Source organism: Sturnira hondurensis, unplaced genomic scaffold (genome assembly GCF_014824575.4).
Source record: "Sturnira hondurensis isolate 20B ecotype Veracruz unplaced genomic scaffold, ASM1482457v3 Scaffold0004152, whole genome shotgun sequence".
Classification (NCBI taxonomy): domain Eukaryota; kingdom Metazoa; phylum Chordata; class Mammalia; order Chiroptera; family Phyllostomidae; genus Sturnira; species Sturnira hondurensis.
The window spans coordinates 5,468,862-5,484,801 of NW_028076783.1; the positions used below are offsets into that span (position 1 = coordinate 5,468,862).

The following is a 15,940-nucleotide window of genomic DNA, read 5'->3' on the forward strand; positions in this document are numbered from 1 at the left end:
TTTCTCTCCCTCTCTCCCTCCCTTCCCCTCTCTAAAAATAAATAAATTAAATCCTTAAAAAATATATAAAGGGTCCAAATTATTTTTCACTGAGCAGGACAAAAGCATGAATTGGACCCAAGAGACAATGACCAGCAGTTTCTCAGAAAGGTTACATGTGTTTAGACTATAGTTTTCTTTAACCAGTGGATCCCCAAACCAGGAAGAAGAGGGGGACTAAAAGTATGCCTTGAAATTAAGATGTAATGTATACAGGGTGAGGTCTAGAAATCTGAGGGGTTTTATTTATTCATTTATTTTTAGAGAGGGAGAAAGAGAGGGAGACAAACATCAGTGTGTGGTTGCCTCACACATGCCCCCAACTGGGGACCCAGCTCACACCCTAGGCATTTGCCCTGACCTGAAGTCAAACCAGCAACCCAGACCAGCACTCAGTCCACTGAGCCACACCAGTCAGGGCTAGAAATCGGAGTTTTTAATAAGTTCTCCAAGCACTCTGTTGATGGAGAAATCTTAGGAACTGCTCAGACTGAGCCCCTTTGACAGAATCCTTGGGCAGTCCAAGGACAGAACCACCCTGGTGCTGTGTGTGCACAGAGGGGTGTCTGTATGTGTGTGCATGCCTGAAACTCCAAATACTGGCATGCCTGTTTCTCGGGAAGTGTCCTGGGCCATCTCTGCCTCCATCTGTCTTCACCTGTGGATGTGGGGCTCATGCCTCTGTAACTTCATTTTTCCATCTCTTTCTGTGCCTACCTCTCAGTCTGAATATCTCCACCTCTCAAGCAATGCTCACCCTTGCCTTCCAACATTTATACCTGCTATTCTGTCTACCTCCCTCCTTCCCAAATTGCTCATCTTCCTTCAGCATGTAGGGGTTCATAATGAGTCACCCTGAGATTAACCTCTGTAACATGTGGATTATTTTGAGCTAAAGGCAACTGAGCTCCATTGCACTCAAGAGAAACTTCTGCATGACCCCTCCCAACTACTAGAAGAATTTAAATCAGGGGCCTTGTCCATAACGTTTATCACCAGAAATAACTTTCTAGGACCTATGTGTCAGGGCAAGCTTCTAATTACTGAACTTCTACCCTCCTGATTCTGAGAACGACCTTCCTTCCCTCTGAAGCCCCAAGCACCCGACCTCATCCTTAGATCACAATATGATATATTTATTTTCCCTTTCTAACTCAGAACCTCTCATGTACATTGGGTCTCTCGTTCACATACATGGGGTTTCATTCAGGTATGCTATTAATTTGGATTATTTTCTCTCATTAATCTCTCATGACAATTTAATTATTAGACTAGCAGAAAGAACCTTGGAAAGTAGAGGAAAGTTTCTTTCTCCTCCAGCATCAGATAAACCTGTACGCTTCTCCTTAACTCATTTATTACTTCGGGCAATAATCTCCCCTCTGCCTACACACACACACACACACACACTCTCTCACACACACTCTAGTCTGAATTAGAGATCCTCTCTCTGCTCCCGTGACATATTTCCTTTTACACTGCAATATCCTGCGGTGCTTCGTTGGCTCCCTACTGGGCTGTGTCTTTCCACCACTGCTTTCGGAGGCCTAGTACAGTTCTGGCTCATGGTTGGAATTCAATAAATAGTGACTGAATAAATACAGCAGGTTGTCTTTTTAGGGAGGGACGGGGTCTGTCCTGTTCACTAAGGGGCCCTGGTATTTATAAAGCCGCTAACATGACCCTGAATTGCAGCCAGCAGGCTACAAAGGGCCGACAGGAGATAGAGGCCGCAGGATTTAAGCCTCTCTCCAAAGTGGCTTGTGTCCCGGGCCACGCCTACCGGAAGAGGGCGGAGCAACCAGGCAGTCCCGCAGCTCCCGCCGGCTGGGCGAAGGGGGCGGTGCCTGGCTTTTGGGGCGGCTCCCCTGGGCGCGCAAGCCTGGTAACCCTGCGGCTAGAGTGCTCAGAACCTGCTGAGCGTCGCCGCCGCCGCCGCCCACAGTCCCTTCAGTCATGCCGGTAAGTGGCCGCCCCGCCCCCGCCCCTGCCCCTGCCCCGCGCAGGTCTGCGGCCCCCCGGCCTGTACCTCGGCTGCACAGTTGCTTGACCAGATGTCGCTCTTCCAGGGCTCAGGCCGCATCGGGATCTATTGCCCCTTCTCAGCCCTCCCCAAGCAGCCCCCTGCCTCTGCGAAGCTCCAGAAAGTCAAGTGCGAAGGGGGTTTTAGGTAGGAGTCAGGCTTCGGAACATCGGAGCCGCTGCAAGGCCTCCAGCATCGCCAAGCCCAGACCTAACTTGCATAGACTGGGAAACGGAGACCCAGAGCAGGGCAGAGAGGAGCCCGAGAGCACACGGGGAGTGGATGGCGAGTGGGAACTAGGACTCCGAGTTCCTGCTCTCCCGCCTGGTGCGCTTCCGCGGAGGTGGCCTTGAGAGTGAGGAGGGGGTGGCTAAGGCCTTGCGGATGGGGAGGGTTTTCAGAGGTTCGTATTTTTCTTCTCTTCCCCTGCCCACTCTGGCCCACTTTCAGGTCAGTGCTGGGCGACACTGAATGGAGACAGTGCTTTGACGGTCACTCTCTGAACCTGAACCCAGGGGCCCCGGAGAGGTTCAGGATCTGCCTAACGTCTCCTGTTGCTCAGAGGCAGGGTTTCAGGAAGAGAGAGGAGGTCTTCCCCGGTCTTTGCCGCTTACTCAGTCTTAACCGCAAATATCTGGTAGCTCACCGCCTCCTGGTGCAGATAAGAAATGAACGCCTCTTAGCGCCTTTTCCCGGTCGGGAGCGTTCCCAGTGCCCCCGCCATTCCCTACTTCCTCCTCTTCGCTCCACCCCCACCCCATCCCCGGCTTGTTATCTTCGCCTTTCTCTCTTCTAAGCTCTTAAGGCCCTTCTTTCGCTTCTTTAACTTGTTTCAGAAGCCCAGCTGGCTCGTCTCAATAACTTTCTAAATAAAGTTTCTCTTCTAATTTGAAAAAAGAAGAGAGGGAGGGAGGGAGGGAGGGAGGAAGCCTTTTGCAAATAAAAACCCCCCAAAGCTCGTAATTTACGAAAGGTGGAGTTGGGCGATGGATAGAACCAGGATTAATCCCCTTACCTTAAAATGCCCAGTCTCTCCTGGCCTGGCCACTTGGTCAGTGTGGACAAAAGTAGTCACTTTGGCTTGAGAGGAAGCTTTGATTCCAGCCGCATCCTAGAGATCCTGGCTGGGTGAGGTGGTGTTTAGCACTTTCCCCCAGGATGCCTAGTTCACTGCTCTGCTCCCAGTGAGTACTCAGAGGTGTCTCCCAGATGCCCGTGTCTTAGCCTCCTGACTTTGGGGAAGCTGACAGATGAGCCAGAGGCCGCCTGGGCCAAGCCATAAACATCGCAGGTGTCATTTCCCTTGGGTCTTGCCAGGTGCCTTGGGACAGATCCTCAGACAACACAAAGTGTGGACAAGAACCCAGTGGCATCGGCTCCCAGTTGAACCAGTCTGCCTGTGGCAGGGTTAGGGGACAGCATCGATCACCCTGGGACTGGGGTAGTGAGGCCACCAGGGGTTTTTTTCAGGGGGGGGGGTCAGCTTGAGGATCATTGTCCTCTGTTCGCTTCTGGGGATTTAGACAAACAAAAGACCCACCAGAGGGAATGGTCAGTAGGAAGAGGGCACTCAGCACCACATCTGGGGATGAACAGCTGAAGGAAGGAGGATTTAGCAGAAGGCCTGCCATCAAAACGGAGAGGGGAGGCCTGCCTCCTGAGAGGTTTCTCAAACACTTGCAGTCTGAACCAGTTTGAACTGGTTCAGAAACCGGTTTGAACATCTGCTCCTGCTTGCCAACCCGATGACCTCGAGGAAGCTGCTTTACTTCTCTCTGCCTTGATATCCTCATCTGTAAAATGGGGATAAAAACTGACCTCACAGGACTGTTAGCATGAATGGGAAAATGCCAGCGAAATACTGGGCACAGCCACTGGCATAGCTAGTCTGCAATGGCCATTGCAGAGACCTAGGACAAGTAGGGTAGAACTACCGGCAGGCAGATTTCAAACCTCATTTTAACCAGGACTACAGTGGTCATGTGTTCAGGCTTTGGAGACTCTGATCGGTCTAGGCCCTGTCACTCACTGGTTGTGTCACACTGAGTGAGTGACCTGACCTCTGAACTCAACCTCCCCCCTTGTCAAGAAGGGATAATAACAGTCACTTACTCATGGGTCATTGTATTGATTAACCAATGTAATTCACAGAGGTGCCTAGAACCAGGTCTGGCACAGAGGAGGCCCTCAACTATTATTGGTGGTAAACTCCCCTTATTCAGGGCATTCAGAGGCTGAATGTCCTGGAGAGTTGAGAAAGAATTCCTTGTCTGGGAGGAGCTGGGCAACATGACCCCACTCTGTTCCTGCCTTGCCGAATCTGAGGTTCTTGAAAGAACTGTGCCACTTATTGGGCTTTTTCCTTGACCTTAAAGAGGCCTGGAGGGGCTGGAGCTGCACCAGGCGGAGAGTTTAGTGGTGGGCCAGTCTTGGGATTCCATGGGAGGCAGCATGGCTTCCTTTGTTGGTTAAGCAGATTTTCCCACCACCATCAAATTTACTTTCACAACTCGGAGGTGGAGGAGGAGAACCTGAGGTGTGATGTTTGCCACCCAGAAGCCACCAGCGGGTGTCTGACCTCTGCACGGTGGAGGCTGGAAGGAGACCTGCTGTCTAGTCTGCACAGCAGAAGCGTTGTCTGCTGACTTCAGGCCCTTGGGCAGCAAAAACTCCTGCTCCTTCACAAGGTGCCCCCACTCTCAGAGGTCCCGCTCAGAGCCAGGGTGGTGGGGACCACTGTGCTGTTTGCTGGTCCAGAACCAGCAGGGAGTCCCTGGAGCCGGGGAAGCCTGGGTCCACATCCCAGCCTCAGCACATGCTAGGGGAGTTTACTTACTCTCCTGAGTAAAATAAGGTGACTGGCTCCCTCTCCAGGCGGGGTGAGGATAATCTCAGATACCAGGTAAAGAGCATAGGGGCACACAATAGAGTTGGGTTTTATATCATCAGCCTCGAAAACCCTGCAAAGCTTAGCGCACAAGTGCACGCCACCGGCAGATCCTGACTGTCTGTTGTTCTAGAGTGGGAGTCAGCAAACTTTTCCTGAAAAGGCCAAAGAGTAACTGCTTTAGGCTTCTCGAACCATGTGGTCTGTTACACCTACAGATGTACCTGGTTTTATTTGCAGTTAGCTTTATTGAGCTTCACAAATGTAGATTTTTTTTTTTTTTTACAAATTAAAAGCAAAATCCTCCATGAGCAAAAAGATGACAACTTGCTTTATGGTGACATCTGCTATATCGTGGTGGTCTGGACTCAGACTCAAGATATCTCTGAGATGTGCCTGTTTGGGGGATGTGGCAGTAAACTAAACAAAGCCTCTGTCTTCTGGGAGCTTCGTTTGTTAGATATCGTGGAGACCATAGGATGTCAAGCCTGCGTAGAGCGTCCAGGAGCCTGGCCTCCTGTACTGGGCTGCCCTCCTGCTCCCAGGGAGCATCGCCATTCCACCCGCCTCCCCGGAGTTAGGTGCTGCCTCTGAGAAGGAGGCATCTAGGTGAGACCAGTGGGCACTGTATGTCCAAATCACCAGGGAAGCCTTCCAGCCATTGTAGGTGCTCCAGCCCACTCTTGCTGATCAGAACCTGTGGGTTTTACAAGCTCCCCAGTGATTCTAATACAAAAGGTGATCTTCTGATGCTTAAGTAAGACCACCAGATTGGCATGGCTCAGAGGATGGGGGTCCACCCTTGAGCAGATGGTGATGAGATGGCCCCATGGCCTAAGAATCAGGGTTTTGAAGACGAGACTAGAAGTCAACATTGTAAACTAGCTTCCCAGCTGATTCAACTCTCTGCGCGCCTGACACTGCTAAAGGAACTGGAGGGATTATCTCACTTAATACCACAGCCTGTGAGACACAGAAACCCTTGGTTACTCCACTTTGCTGGTGAAGATGGTGGGGCCCAGAAACAGGCCACTTGGGAGTCAGACGGCAGCCAGGTCTTGCCCTGTGTCTCTGCTCCTTGTTTGGCCCTTGAGTGGGCTGCATGCTGGTGGAGTGTGGGGGTCTCTCTGCAGCTCTTGGCTCATGGTCTCCTTTGTTTGTTTCAGAAGCACGAGTTCTCTGTAGACATGACTTGTGAAGGCTGCTCGAATGCAGTCACTCGGGTCCTCAACAAGCTAGGAGGTAAGTGAGTGGCCCTCAGGGGTGAAGTGGGGGTGACCACTAAACTTTATGTCGTGTTCAAATGCACACAGACACGGAGTTGGAGAAGCTTGAGTTTAAGCTGATAATAATGGTAAAACTAAGGTGTATTGAGTACCTAGCATGTGCCAAGTACTCTGCTTGGTGGCTTTCATTTAATCCTCACAACCAGTTAGGTAGCTTCTCTGACCATCTCCATTATAGCAGGGGGGAACTGAAGTTCAGAGAGGTTAAGTAACTTGACTGGGGTCACACAGCCAGTAAGTGGCAGAGCTGGGATTTGGCCCTGCAGTCTAGTTCCAGAGCCCAGTCAGTACCAGTTGATGTGTTGGTGATTTCCAGTGGGGTAATTTTTGTTGTATGACACATCTGAGTATCGTTGTCTATTAAGACTTTTATTTATTTATTTTTGTTGTTTATTTTTTAATATATTTTATTGATTATGCTATCACAGTTGCCCCATTTCCCCCTTCATTCCCCTCTACCCTGCACACCACCTCCCACCCATATTCTCCCCTTTAGTTCATGTCCATGTGTCACAAGTTCTTTAGCTTCTACATTTCCCATACTATTCTTGCCCTCCCCGTCTATTTTCTACCTACCACCTATGCTACTTATTCTCTGTACCTTTTCCCTGTCTCTCCTCCTCCCACTCCCCTGTTGCTAACCCTCCACGTGATCTCCATTTCTGTGGTTCTGTTCCTGTTCTAGTTGTTTGCTTAGTTTGCTTTTGTTTTAGGTGTGGTTGTTAATAACTGTGAGTTTGCTGTCTTTTTACTGTTCATATTTTTATCTTCTTTTTCTTAGATAAGTCCCTTTAACATTTCATATAATAAAGGCTTTGTGATGATGAACTTCTTGAACTTGACCTTATCTGAGAAGCACTTTATCTGCCCTTCCACTCTAAATGAAGTTTTTGCTGGATAGAGCAATTCTGGATGTAGGTTCTTGCCTTTCATGACTTAGAATACTTCTTTCCAGTCCCTTCTTGCCTGCAAGGTCTCTTTTGAGAAATCAGCTGACAATCTGATTGGAACTCCTTTGTAGGTGACTGTCCTCTTATCTCTTGCTACTTCTAGGATTCTCTCCTTCATTTTAATCTTGGCTAATATAATTATGATGTGGTGTGTTCCTCCTTGGGTCCACCTTCTTTGGGACTCTCTGAGCTTCCTGAACTTCCTGGAAGTCTATTTCCTTTGCCAGCTTGGGAAAGTTCTCTTTTATTATTTGGTCAAATAAGTTTTCCACGTATTGTTCTTCCTCTTCCCCTTCTGGTACCCCTATAATTCAGATGTTGGAACATTTAAAGGTGGAGGTGTCCTGGAAGTTCCTAAGCCTTTCCTCATTTTTTTGAATTCTTATTTCTTCATTCTTTTCTGTTTGGTTGTTTCCTTCCTCTTTCTGGTCCAGTTGATTGATTTTAGTCCCAGTTTTGTTTCCATCATTATCGGTTCCCTGTACATTTTCCTTCATTTCACTTAGCATAGCCTTAATTTTTTCATCTAATTTGTGACGAAAATCAACCAATTCTGTGAGTATCCTGATTACCAGTGCTTTGAACTGTGCATCTGATAGGTTGGCTATCTCTTGGTGGCTTAAAAGTATTGGCTCTGGGGCTTTAATCTGTTCTTCTGTTTGAGCCTTCTTTTTTCTTTTTTTTTTTCCAGTTTGGTTGCACCTGTTATGTAGTGAAAAGCAGAGCCTTAGGTGTTCACTAGGGTGGGGCAACCCAGTCTCTGAGTTGTGACACTGGATGTGGGGGCAGGGTCAGAGAGGGAACAATGGTGCTTGCTCCGCTCTCTCTCGTATTTCAGTGCCCTCCGCCGCTTCCCACAAGCAAATTGGGCCCTTCTGATGCTGATTCCTGGGTGGGTGGGCTTATGTACGTTCTAGGACCCTGTGGGTCTCTCCAACGAACTCTCCTGTGAGGCTGGGAGTCTCTCCCTGCACCTCAACTCCCACAAGTGTTTTCAATCAGAGCTTTTAGGCTTTATTTCCCGGCACTGGGGTTCTGGGTTGCTCGGTCTGTCTCGCTCCCCGTTTTTGCCCAATTTATTTGCGTGCAAATGTGTGACCATGGTCAGCCGGCCACCTTGTGCACCTCACTGGGTCTGCCTGTTGCCACCCTGCGCCCAGGGTCTGCCAGCCACCACCTGCGTGCCCGGGACCGCCAACCACTGCTTTTTTCTGCTGTGACCCCCCTCTTCCAGCCACTGACTCTGCCCCTCTTACTGGTCTGGATGAATGGTTGTCGGACTTCTGTACAGCTCAATTTTCTGTCAGATCTGGTTGGTTTTTTGTTTCTAAATTTTTAACAGGATTTTACTTGCTTATCTTTAGAGGGGAAGGGAAGGAGAGAGGGAGAGAAATATCAATGTATGGTTGCCTCTCATGCGTCCCCTGCTGGGATCTGGCCTGCAACCCAGGCATGTGCCCTGACTGGGAATTGAACTGAGATCCCTTGGTTCGTAGGCCCACACTCAATCCACTGAGCCACACCAGCCAGGGCTGTTTCTAAATTTTTGTTGTCCTTAATTTTGGTTGTGTAAGGAGACACAGTGTGTCTACCTACGCCTCCATCTTGGCCTGAAGCCTCTATTAAGACTTTTTAAACTATAACAACTTGAATCAGTCATGTGTAGAACTCCTAAAGCACCTCTGTTATTTGGACATATTTAGAAAACCTTATACAGCTCCCCCAAGTCTCCTCTGGGGAAATGGAGGCCCAGAGAGGGCTGAGGTCTGGCCCTGGGGCTCCGTGAGGTAAGGACTGAGCTGCAGTCAGAATTCTGGTAGTAGTGCTGGGCCAGTCAGTCTTCTAAGATTTTCATTTTTTAAAATTTATTTTCAGAGAGACAGGGAGGGAGGGAGAAACAGAGGGAGAGCAACCTCCACATTCAAGACGTAGCCATTGGTTGCCTCTCCCACACCCCCTACTGGGGACCTGGCCCACAACCCAGGCATGTGCCCTGACCAGGAATCAAACCAGTGACATTTTGGTTCTCACTCAATCCACTGAAGCACATCAGCCAGGGCAGGTTTTTATTTTTAAACCCTAAATAATAATAACACCAAATTTTCAAAGGACTTCCATTAGGTGGGATCTCATTAGCATTTAAAGTGGTTTCTTGAACTGTATATTCCGTCCAATGAGGATGTTGTGGAAAGAACCCCCTCTGACTCGTCACATGACTGTCGCCTCTTCCTCTCGCAGGCCTGGGTTTCCCCAGCCAGCATGTGAGAATGTCAGTCTGTACCTGCTTTTGCCATGGTACTTAGAGTGAACACCTGCTTGGAAGCCCCTGATATACAGAGAGGCACGATCTGGATGGAATGAGGGGGGACTGCTTTTTGACAGCTCGAGGACACCTGCCCAGGAACCTGGGCTGCAAGGCACACAATTTGAAATCCACTGCATTAGATAGTCCCAGAGGTTCTGGCTCTGTGATGTCAGAGGAGGGAGACACTCCTGAACCAAAAGACAAAAATCCAGAGGCCAGCATGGGTACGTTGTTACACCCCCCCCCCCCGCCCCAGGTATCCATTGACTATGAATTCAGGCATTAGGACCAAACCTTGTGCCACGTGATTTTTAAGGCCCCTTGACTGATGCTTGGAGATCTGCTCTGAACCTGGGAGCAGGTGTCTCCCTACCTTTCACTACTCTCCCCACTTGAGTGGCCTCTACAGATGGCTCAGAAAGGTTTCGAGTAGGTTGGGACCTTAGATGAGCAGTCCTGGGCCAGAGGAATCATAGACTAATGGCATACTTGAACTTGGAAAGACCAAAGGGGCTGGCCAACCCCACCTCCTTCAGTACAGATGGGGAAGCTGAGGCCTATATTGGGCAAGACCCAGCAAGTCAGTGGTGGAGCCACATCCAGAACCTGTGAAGGGCCTTCCCTCTGCACTCCATGGTCCCCGTAAGACCCATCGACACGCTCCCTCGTGCTGCTGGGGGCTTTAAATTGGCACAGCCCCCGAAGAGGGCAGTTCTCAATATCAGTTAACGTTGAGAAGGTGCCAGTCTGTTGCCCCATGATTTCCATCCCGTGAATTTGTGGAACAGAAGTATTTTCGCAGGTTTTACAAGACATGTTCAGGTATGTTGACTGTGTCATTGTAAGATGAGAAACTGGGAGTCACCTCAGTCACCTCAGTGTCCTTCCTTGGGGCAGTGGGTAGGAGCAGGGCGCATCCCCATTGTGGATCGTGGTGTCGCTGTTAAAAGACAGGATGGAGTCAGTCTGGGTGTGCTAAGACGGTAGGGTATCCTGGCCACGGGGAAGTGAAACACAGCAGGGCCTGTTTCTGTGGTAGGACCCGTTCGGGGGGCTTATTTCCCATCTGTCTGTCAGGGAAAAGACTGGAGAGATGCCCCACTATTTGGAGTGGTCTTTAGAGGGAGAGGAGAGGAGAGGCCTTACACTTTCCGTTTTATCAGAAACGTTTGCCCTTTTTTACTGTACTTTGTCTCTGTTATCTTTGCAAGTCTAGGGCAGGGATTGGCAAGCCTCAGTCTTACAGGGAAAGCCTCCCGGTCACTGGTCCAGAGGGGACCAGAGGAGTGGCTGTGAACGAGGACGGCAGAGCCAGAGCGTCTCTCGCTCTGGCGCCAGGCCTCTGCTTCCGAGGCCCGCCGCCCTCACTCCACCTCCTCTTCCTGCAGGAATTCAGTTCGAGATCGACCTGCCCAACAAGAAGGTTTGCATCGACTCTGAGCACAGCGTGGATGCTCTGCTGGAGACCCTGAAGAAAACAGGGAAGACTGTCACCTATGTCGGCCCCAAATAGTGATGGCCTGGACCCCTGGACCGCAGGGTGGACCAAAAGTGGGCAGGTGGGTGAGGTGCCGGCATTTCAACGGAATAGTTGCTTGTCTAATGAAGACTATGTGCCCATCCCTCTGTGAGTAGAGGCTACACTGTATAATATCTCCCGGGACCCCTTTCATGACATGGTTACATTTTGCGATCAGCCACATTTAAGTTGGGAGCACATGACCCTGAACAGTGTGTCTTTTGCTTTGATCGGTTGACTGTCCCATCAGAGGCAACCCCTATGCCCTGGGGGTCGTATTCCTGGGCACCAACCAGGTAAGTTAATTTGGACTGGTGCAAACCCATCACGTGTCTAAGCCTGAAATCCCCACCAATTTGATGTAATCCAAGGGGCACATAAGTGGCCCTGTGCCTGCCCTCTCTCCTAGGGGACTGGGGCAGAGCTTACCCATCTAGCCAGTATCCCCGCTATGCCCAGACCCCTCCACAGCCCCACCTGCCCAGCTGCCACTGCCCTTGTCCTGCATGTGGTACGGGAACTGCAGTGGTCGCCACAGGCCTGCGTGCTCATTGTCATGGAGGAAAGTGAGGCCTGGAGGGGCAGTGGTGGGACTGAAGCCCCACACCAGTGAGTGGCAGAGGCACCTGGAATCGGGGTTTGTAGTCACTGGCGGCACTGTCCCCTGACTGGGCCTGTGGAGAGCCCCCAGGCAGAGGCAGCCAGCCACAACTGGTGGGTGGGCATGCCAGTCCCCCATGAGCACAGCGTCTTTCCTAAAGGTTGCACTGGAGGCTTAGCCAGGGCAGTGTCCTGGTGAGTAGCAACCTCACATGTGAATCATGAGATGTCACACGTGTCTGTTTCCCTCACCCCCTTTCCATCTGTGGAGGTGACTCATGTTCAGGACGAGCTCAGGAAGAGTAATCAGGATTCCAGCCCTGCCCAACTGTCTTGCCTGAACTAACGTGCCCGAGCCTCAGTCTTCCCGTCTGTAAAAATGGGCTCCACCCTCTCCGCTGCTTTCCTGCCTGGCGGGGGTTGCTGTGAAGTCCCTCTGTAAATGAAGGCTTAGCTCAGAGAGGCTGAAGGCTTCGGCATGTTGCAGATAATATCTGCCAGTTGTAAACCAAACTCGGTTTAATGTTCGTCTCAGTATTTTCTTAAATTGGGTGAAATTCACATGACATGCCATTAACCATTGTCTAGTGTGCTATTCATAGACATTTTAGTGTATTCACAATGTTGTACAATCACCACTTCTCCATAGTTTCAAAAGTTTTATCACCCCACAGAAATTCCCTGTACCCATTAAGCAATGTCTCCCCACTGCCCCCCACCCCCCACTCTCTGCCTCTCTGGCTTCGCCCGTTCTGGACATTGCATAGAAAAGGGATCAGACTTCCGGTCAAGATGGCGGCACAGGCAGGCATGGCTTGTCTCCTCCCACAACCACATCCATCTTATAACTAAGATACAAAATAGCTGTCGCTCAGAACCATCAGAATCCAGTTGAATGAAAGCCTGACAACTACAGACTTAAAGAAACCACATCCATCCAGACTGCTAGGAGGGGCACAGATGTGGAACAGGCTGGTCCCACACCCATGTGTGGTGGGTAAAAAATCTGGAGGTCTATCTTGGGAGTGAGGAGTCCCAGCCCCACACCAGGGCACCCAGCCTGGGGTTCCAGTGCCAGGAACATAAGTGCCCCCAGCTTCTGCCTACAAAAACCAGCAGGGATTGAGTTGGTGGAAGAAACTGCTGGAGCCCCAAGCAGCTACTCTTAAAGAACCCATACACGGACTCACCTACTCAGACTCAGTCCCTCTGAGTTCCAGCACCTGGGTGGCAGCTTGAAAGGCACCAGTGGCATACAGGGAGAAACTGAATTGTCTGGCATCAAGGACAGCAGAGGCCATTGTCCCTTTCTAAACCTTCCTCCCACAGAGTGGGCAGGCTGGTACTGTATCTAAGACTCCATCAACCTGGCTAACACTCTTTCCCCAGCCCTGAAGATCCCCAGAGACTCTGCCCCACCCAACTTACAGACACTGAAGCTGCCTTTATATATGAGTGACTAGTCTTGGCTCCTGCTCATACCTTCTTAAATTCTATCAAATAAGCAACAGCTGTTGCTTCAGTGAGCCCCAGGCCTGGCACTAGCAGCAGCCAGCCTAGATTCGTAGCCTGGGAGTCTCCAAGCCCAGCACAAGTAGCAGCCCCTCATATTGCTGTATAGCTCAAGCTGGGTGCCCCAGGCAAAATGGGTGCCAGAAGGAGAAGAGAAAGCAAGAAATTGGGAATCTACTTGAAAACGTAATGAAAGAAAACTGTCCTAGGTTGGTGAAGGAAATAGACAGGCAAGTCCAAGAAGCAGTGTCCCAAACAAGATGGATACAGAGGCCCACTCCAAGACTCATCATAATTAAAATGCCAAAAGTTAAGGAGAGACTCTTAAAAGCAGCAAGAAAAAGGAAGTCAGTTACTTATAGGGGAGTTCCCATAATACTGTCAGCTGATTTCTCAAAAGAAACTTTTCAGGCTAGAAGAGATTGGCCAGCTCTGGCCTGTGTGGCTCAGTGGATTGAGTGCTTTCTTGTGAACTGGAGGGCCACTGGTTTAGTTCCAGTCAGGGCACGTGCCTGGGTTGTGGGCCAGGTCCTCAGTTGGGCAGGGGGTGGGGGCCAAGTGAAGGACAACCACACATTGCTGTTTCTCTCCCTCTTTTTCTCCCTCCTTTCCCCTCTGTCTAGAACTATATAAATAAATTTTTTTAATCTAAAAAAGGGAAAAGAAGGGATTTGCCAGAAATATGAATTGTCATGAAATGCAGGGACTAAGCCAAATTTGTTCTACCCAGCAAAGATGTCATTTAGGATTGAAAAGTAGATAAAAGAGCTTCCCAGAAAAGTAAAAACTAAAAGTTCATCATCACCAAACCATTAGTACATGAAATATTAAAGGGCTTATTTAAGAAAAAGAAGATCAAAACTATGAACAATAAAATCGCAAAAAATACAAATCTATCAACAATTGAATCTGAAAAACAAACTAAGCAACCAAGAAGAACAGAGACAGAATCGTGGATACAGAGAGCATTGTGATGGTTGCCAGATGGGAACCAGGGAGTGGGTGAATAGGTGAGGGGAATAGATGGGTTGCCAGATGGGTCAGGGAGTGGGTGAATAGGTGAGGGGATTAAAAAGTACGAATAGGTAGTCACAGAATAGCCATGGCGATGTAAAGTACCGTGTAGGAAATGGAGTAGCCAAAGAATTTGAGTGAGTGACCCATGGACATGAACAATGGTGGAGGGATTGCTTGAGGGAGTAGGGGTGCTGGGTGGAGGAGAACTGTAATACCATAATCAATAACTTATAATTCAAAAAAGGAATCATACAGTAGGTGGCTTTTTGTGTCTGCCGTCTTATACTTAGCATGATGTTTTCAAGATTCGCGTGAGCAGTAGCATGGGTCAGTACTTCATTCCTCTTCATGGCTGGGTGATTCTCATAGCAGTTCTCATTTTAGCGTTTTCTACCACAGGAAGTTTCACCGTCTGCAAGTGGAGTTGCAAAGATGAGCACCCGTGTGCTCCTCCCTCAGCCCCCAGGGTTGTGCCGTCGCTGCCGTCATCATTCCATCCAGGCCCCCGGCCCCACAGTGTTCCACAGAACATTCCACGCATCACGTACTTTTATCTGCACGTATCTCAGTAACCACGTGTAGTGAGAGAAGGCTGCCCGAGACTCGGATGCGTGCCCTGGGTGGAATTCACTGGTCAAGTGCTTGGCACACCCAGGCAGCAGCTCTCCCATCTGTCTTTGAGTCTGTTTTAAGTGCCCCCCTACCCCCAGTGACTGATTTCAATTCAGGTTTGGGAACCAGAGCTAGAATGTTTATTGGTTATAAAGTCCCTTTGATCATCTGGCTGGTGGCAGATTTGTTTGCTTAGGATTTTGTTCATTGTCTTCCCAGTGTGAGTGGAAACAGGACAGGGGGTGCTGTCCCCGCAGCCCTGGGCATTCCGCAGAAGAGGCCCTCAGCAGGGACTGACTCAGCAAGGTTAACGGTTCCCGTCAAGCCGAGAACAACAGACTTGGGAGCAGCGTGCAGGGCTAGACCCTGGACTCTCACTAGGGAAGCACCTGGGCTTCCCTCCACGTCGGCCTCCTAGTGAACCTTTGCTTCTGCAATGCTTCCGCGTGCACAGCAGATGGCACCTTTGTTCCACCTAACATCTCATCTCTTCCAGGACTCGGATCCTCTCCTGCCCTCCAGACAGATGGGAACCTGGCAATCCTGCTCGCTGCTGGCAGTTCCTGCAGGGACCCCCCACTTGCCCTGCTCCTCCCTAGCTTCCTGGCAATAAAGTGGAACTGCTTTTGTTGGAGATGTTGTCTCTTGCATAGTCTTGATGTACTTGCTTAATGCTGTGCTGTGATGCTTGCGTGTTGCCCTGAAGTTCACCTCTGAAGTTCACCACGGTGCTTGCTTGGGTTGGAGTTCTCAGAGCTCCAGGCGGGGGGTAAGAAGCCCAGTGGATTTTGATTCTTCGCTGTGTGATCTTTTGCAAGTCACTTAATCCTCTCTGGGCCTCACTTTCCCTCATCCATAAAGTGAAGGTGTGGGGTCGGATTGGTGATCTTATTTCTTTTCCCTACTTTCCTGGAGTCCATGTTTTGAAAAACTTTTGTCTTGTCAAGTGAATGTCCAGTCTTAAGACAGAGGAGTGGGAACAGGCAGGGAAGACAGATTGCCTGGGATGGAGTCCACGCACCTCTCAGTGGGGCCACTTCTCCGTGTCCACAGGACAAAAGGTGCTGATAGCACCTCCTGCAAACAGCGGTTGTGGGGATTTGATGGGGCCGCACATGTAAACCAGCCACGCAGGGTAGGGCTGGCCACAGAGCAGTCACTCAGTGCACGCTCCCTGTTCGCACATGTAA

General features: G+C 49.9%; 1 protein-coding gene across 1 annotated transcript; it reads left to right on the forward strand.

Moving 5' to 3' along the window:
* Positions 1 to 1,881: 1,881 nt before the first annotated feature.
* On the forward strand, positions 1,882 to 15,384 carry ATOX1 (antioxidant 1 copper chaperone). The gene is made up of 4 exons (XM_037044852.1): positions 1,882 to 2,001; positions 6,116 to 6,191; positions 10,879 to 11,049; positions 15,247 to 15,384. Exons 1-3 carry the CDS (start codon positions 1,996 to 1,998, stop codon positions 11,001 to 11,003), a joined length of 207 nt encoding a protein of 68 aa, XP_036900747.1. The 5' UTR covers positions 1,882 to 1,995; the 3' UTR covers positions 11,004 to 11,049; positions 15,247 to 15,384.
* Positions 15,385 to 15,940: the final 556 nt, after the last annotated feature.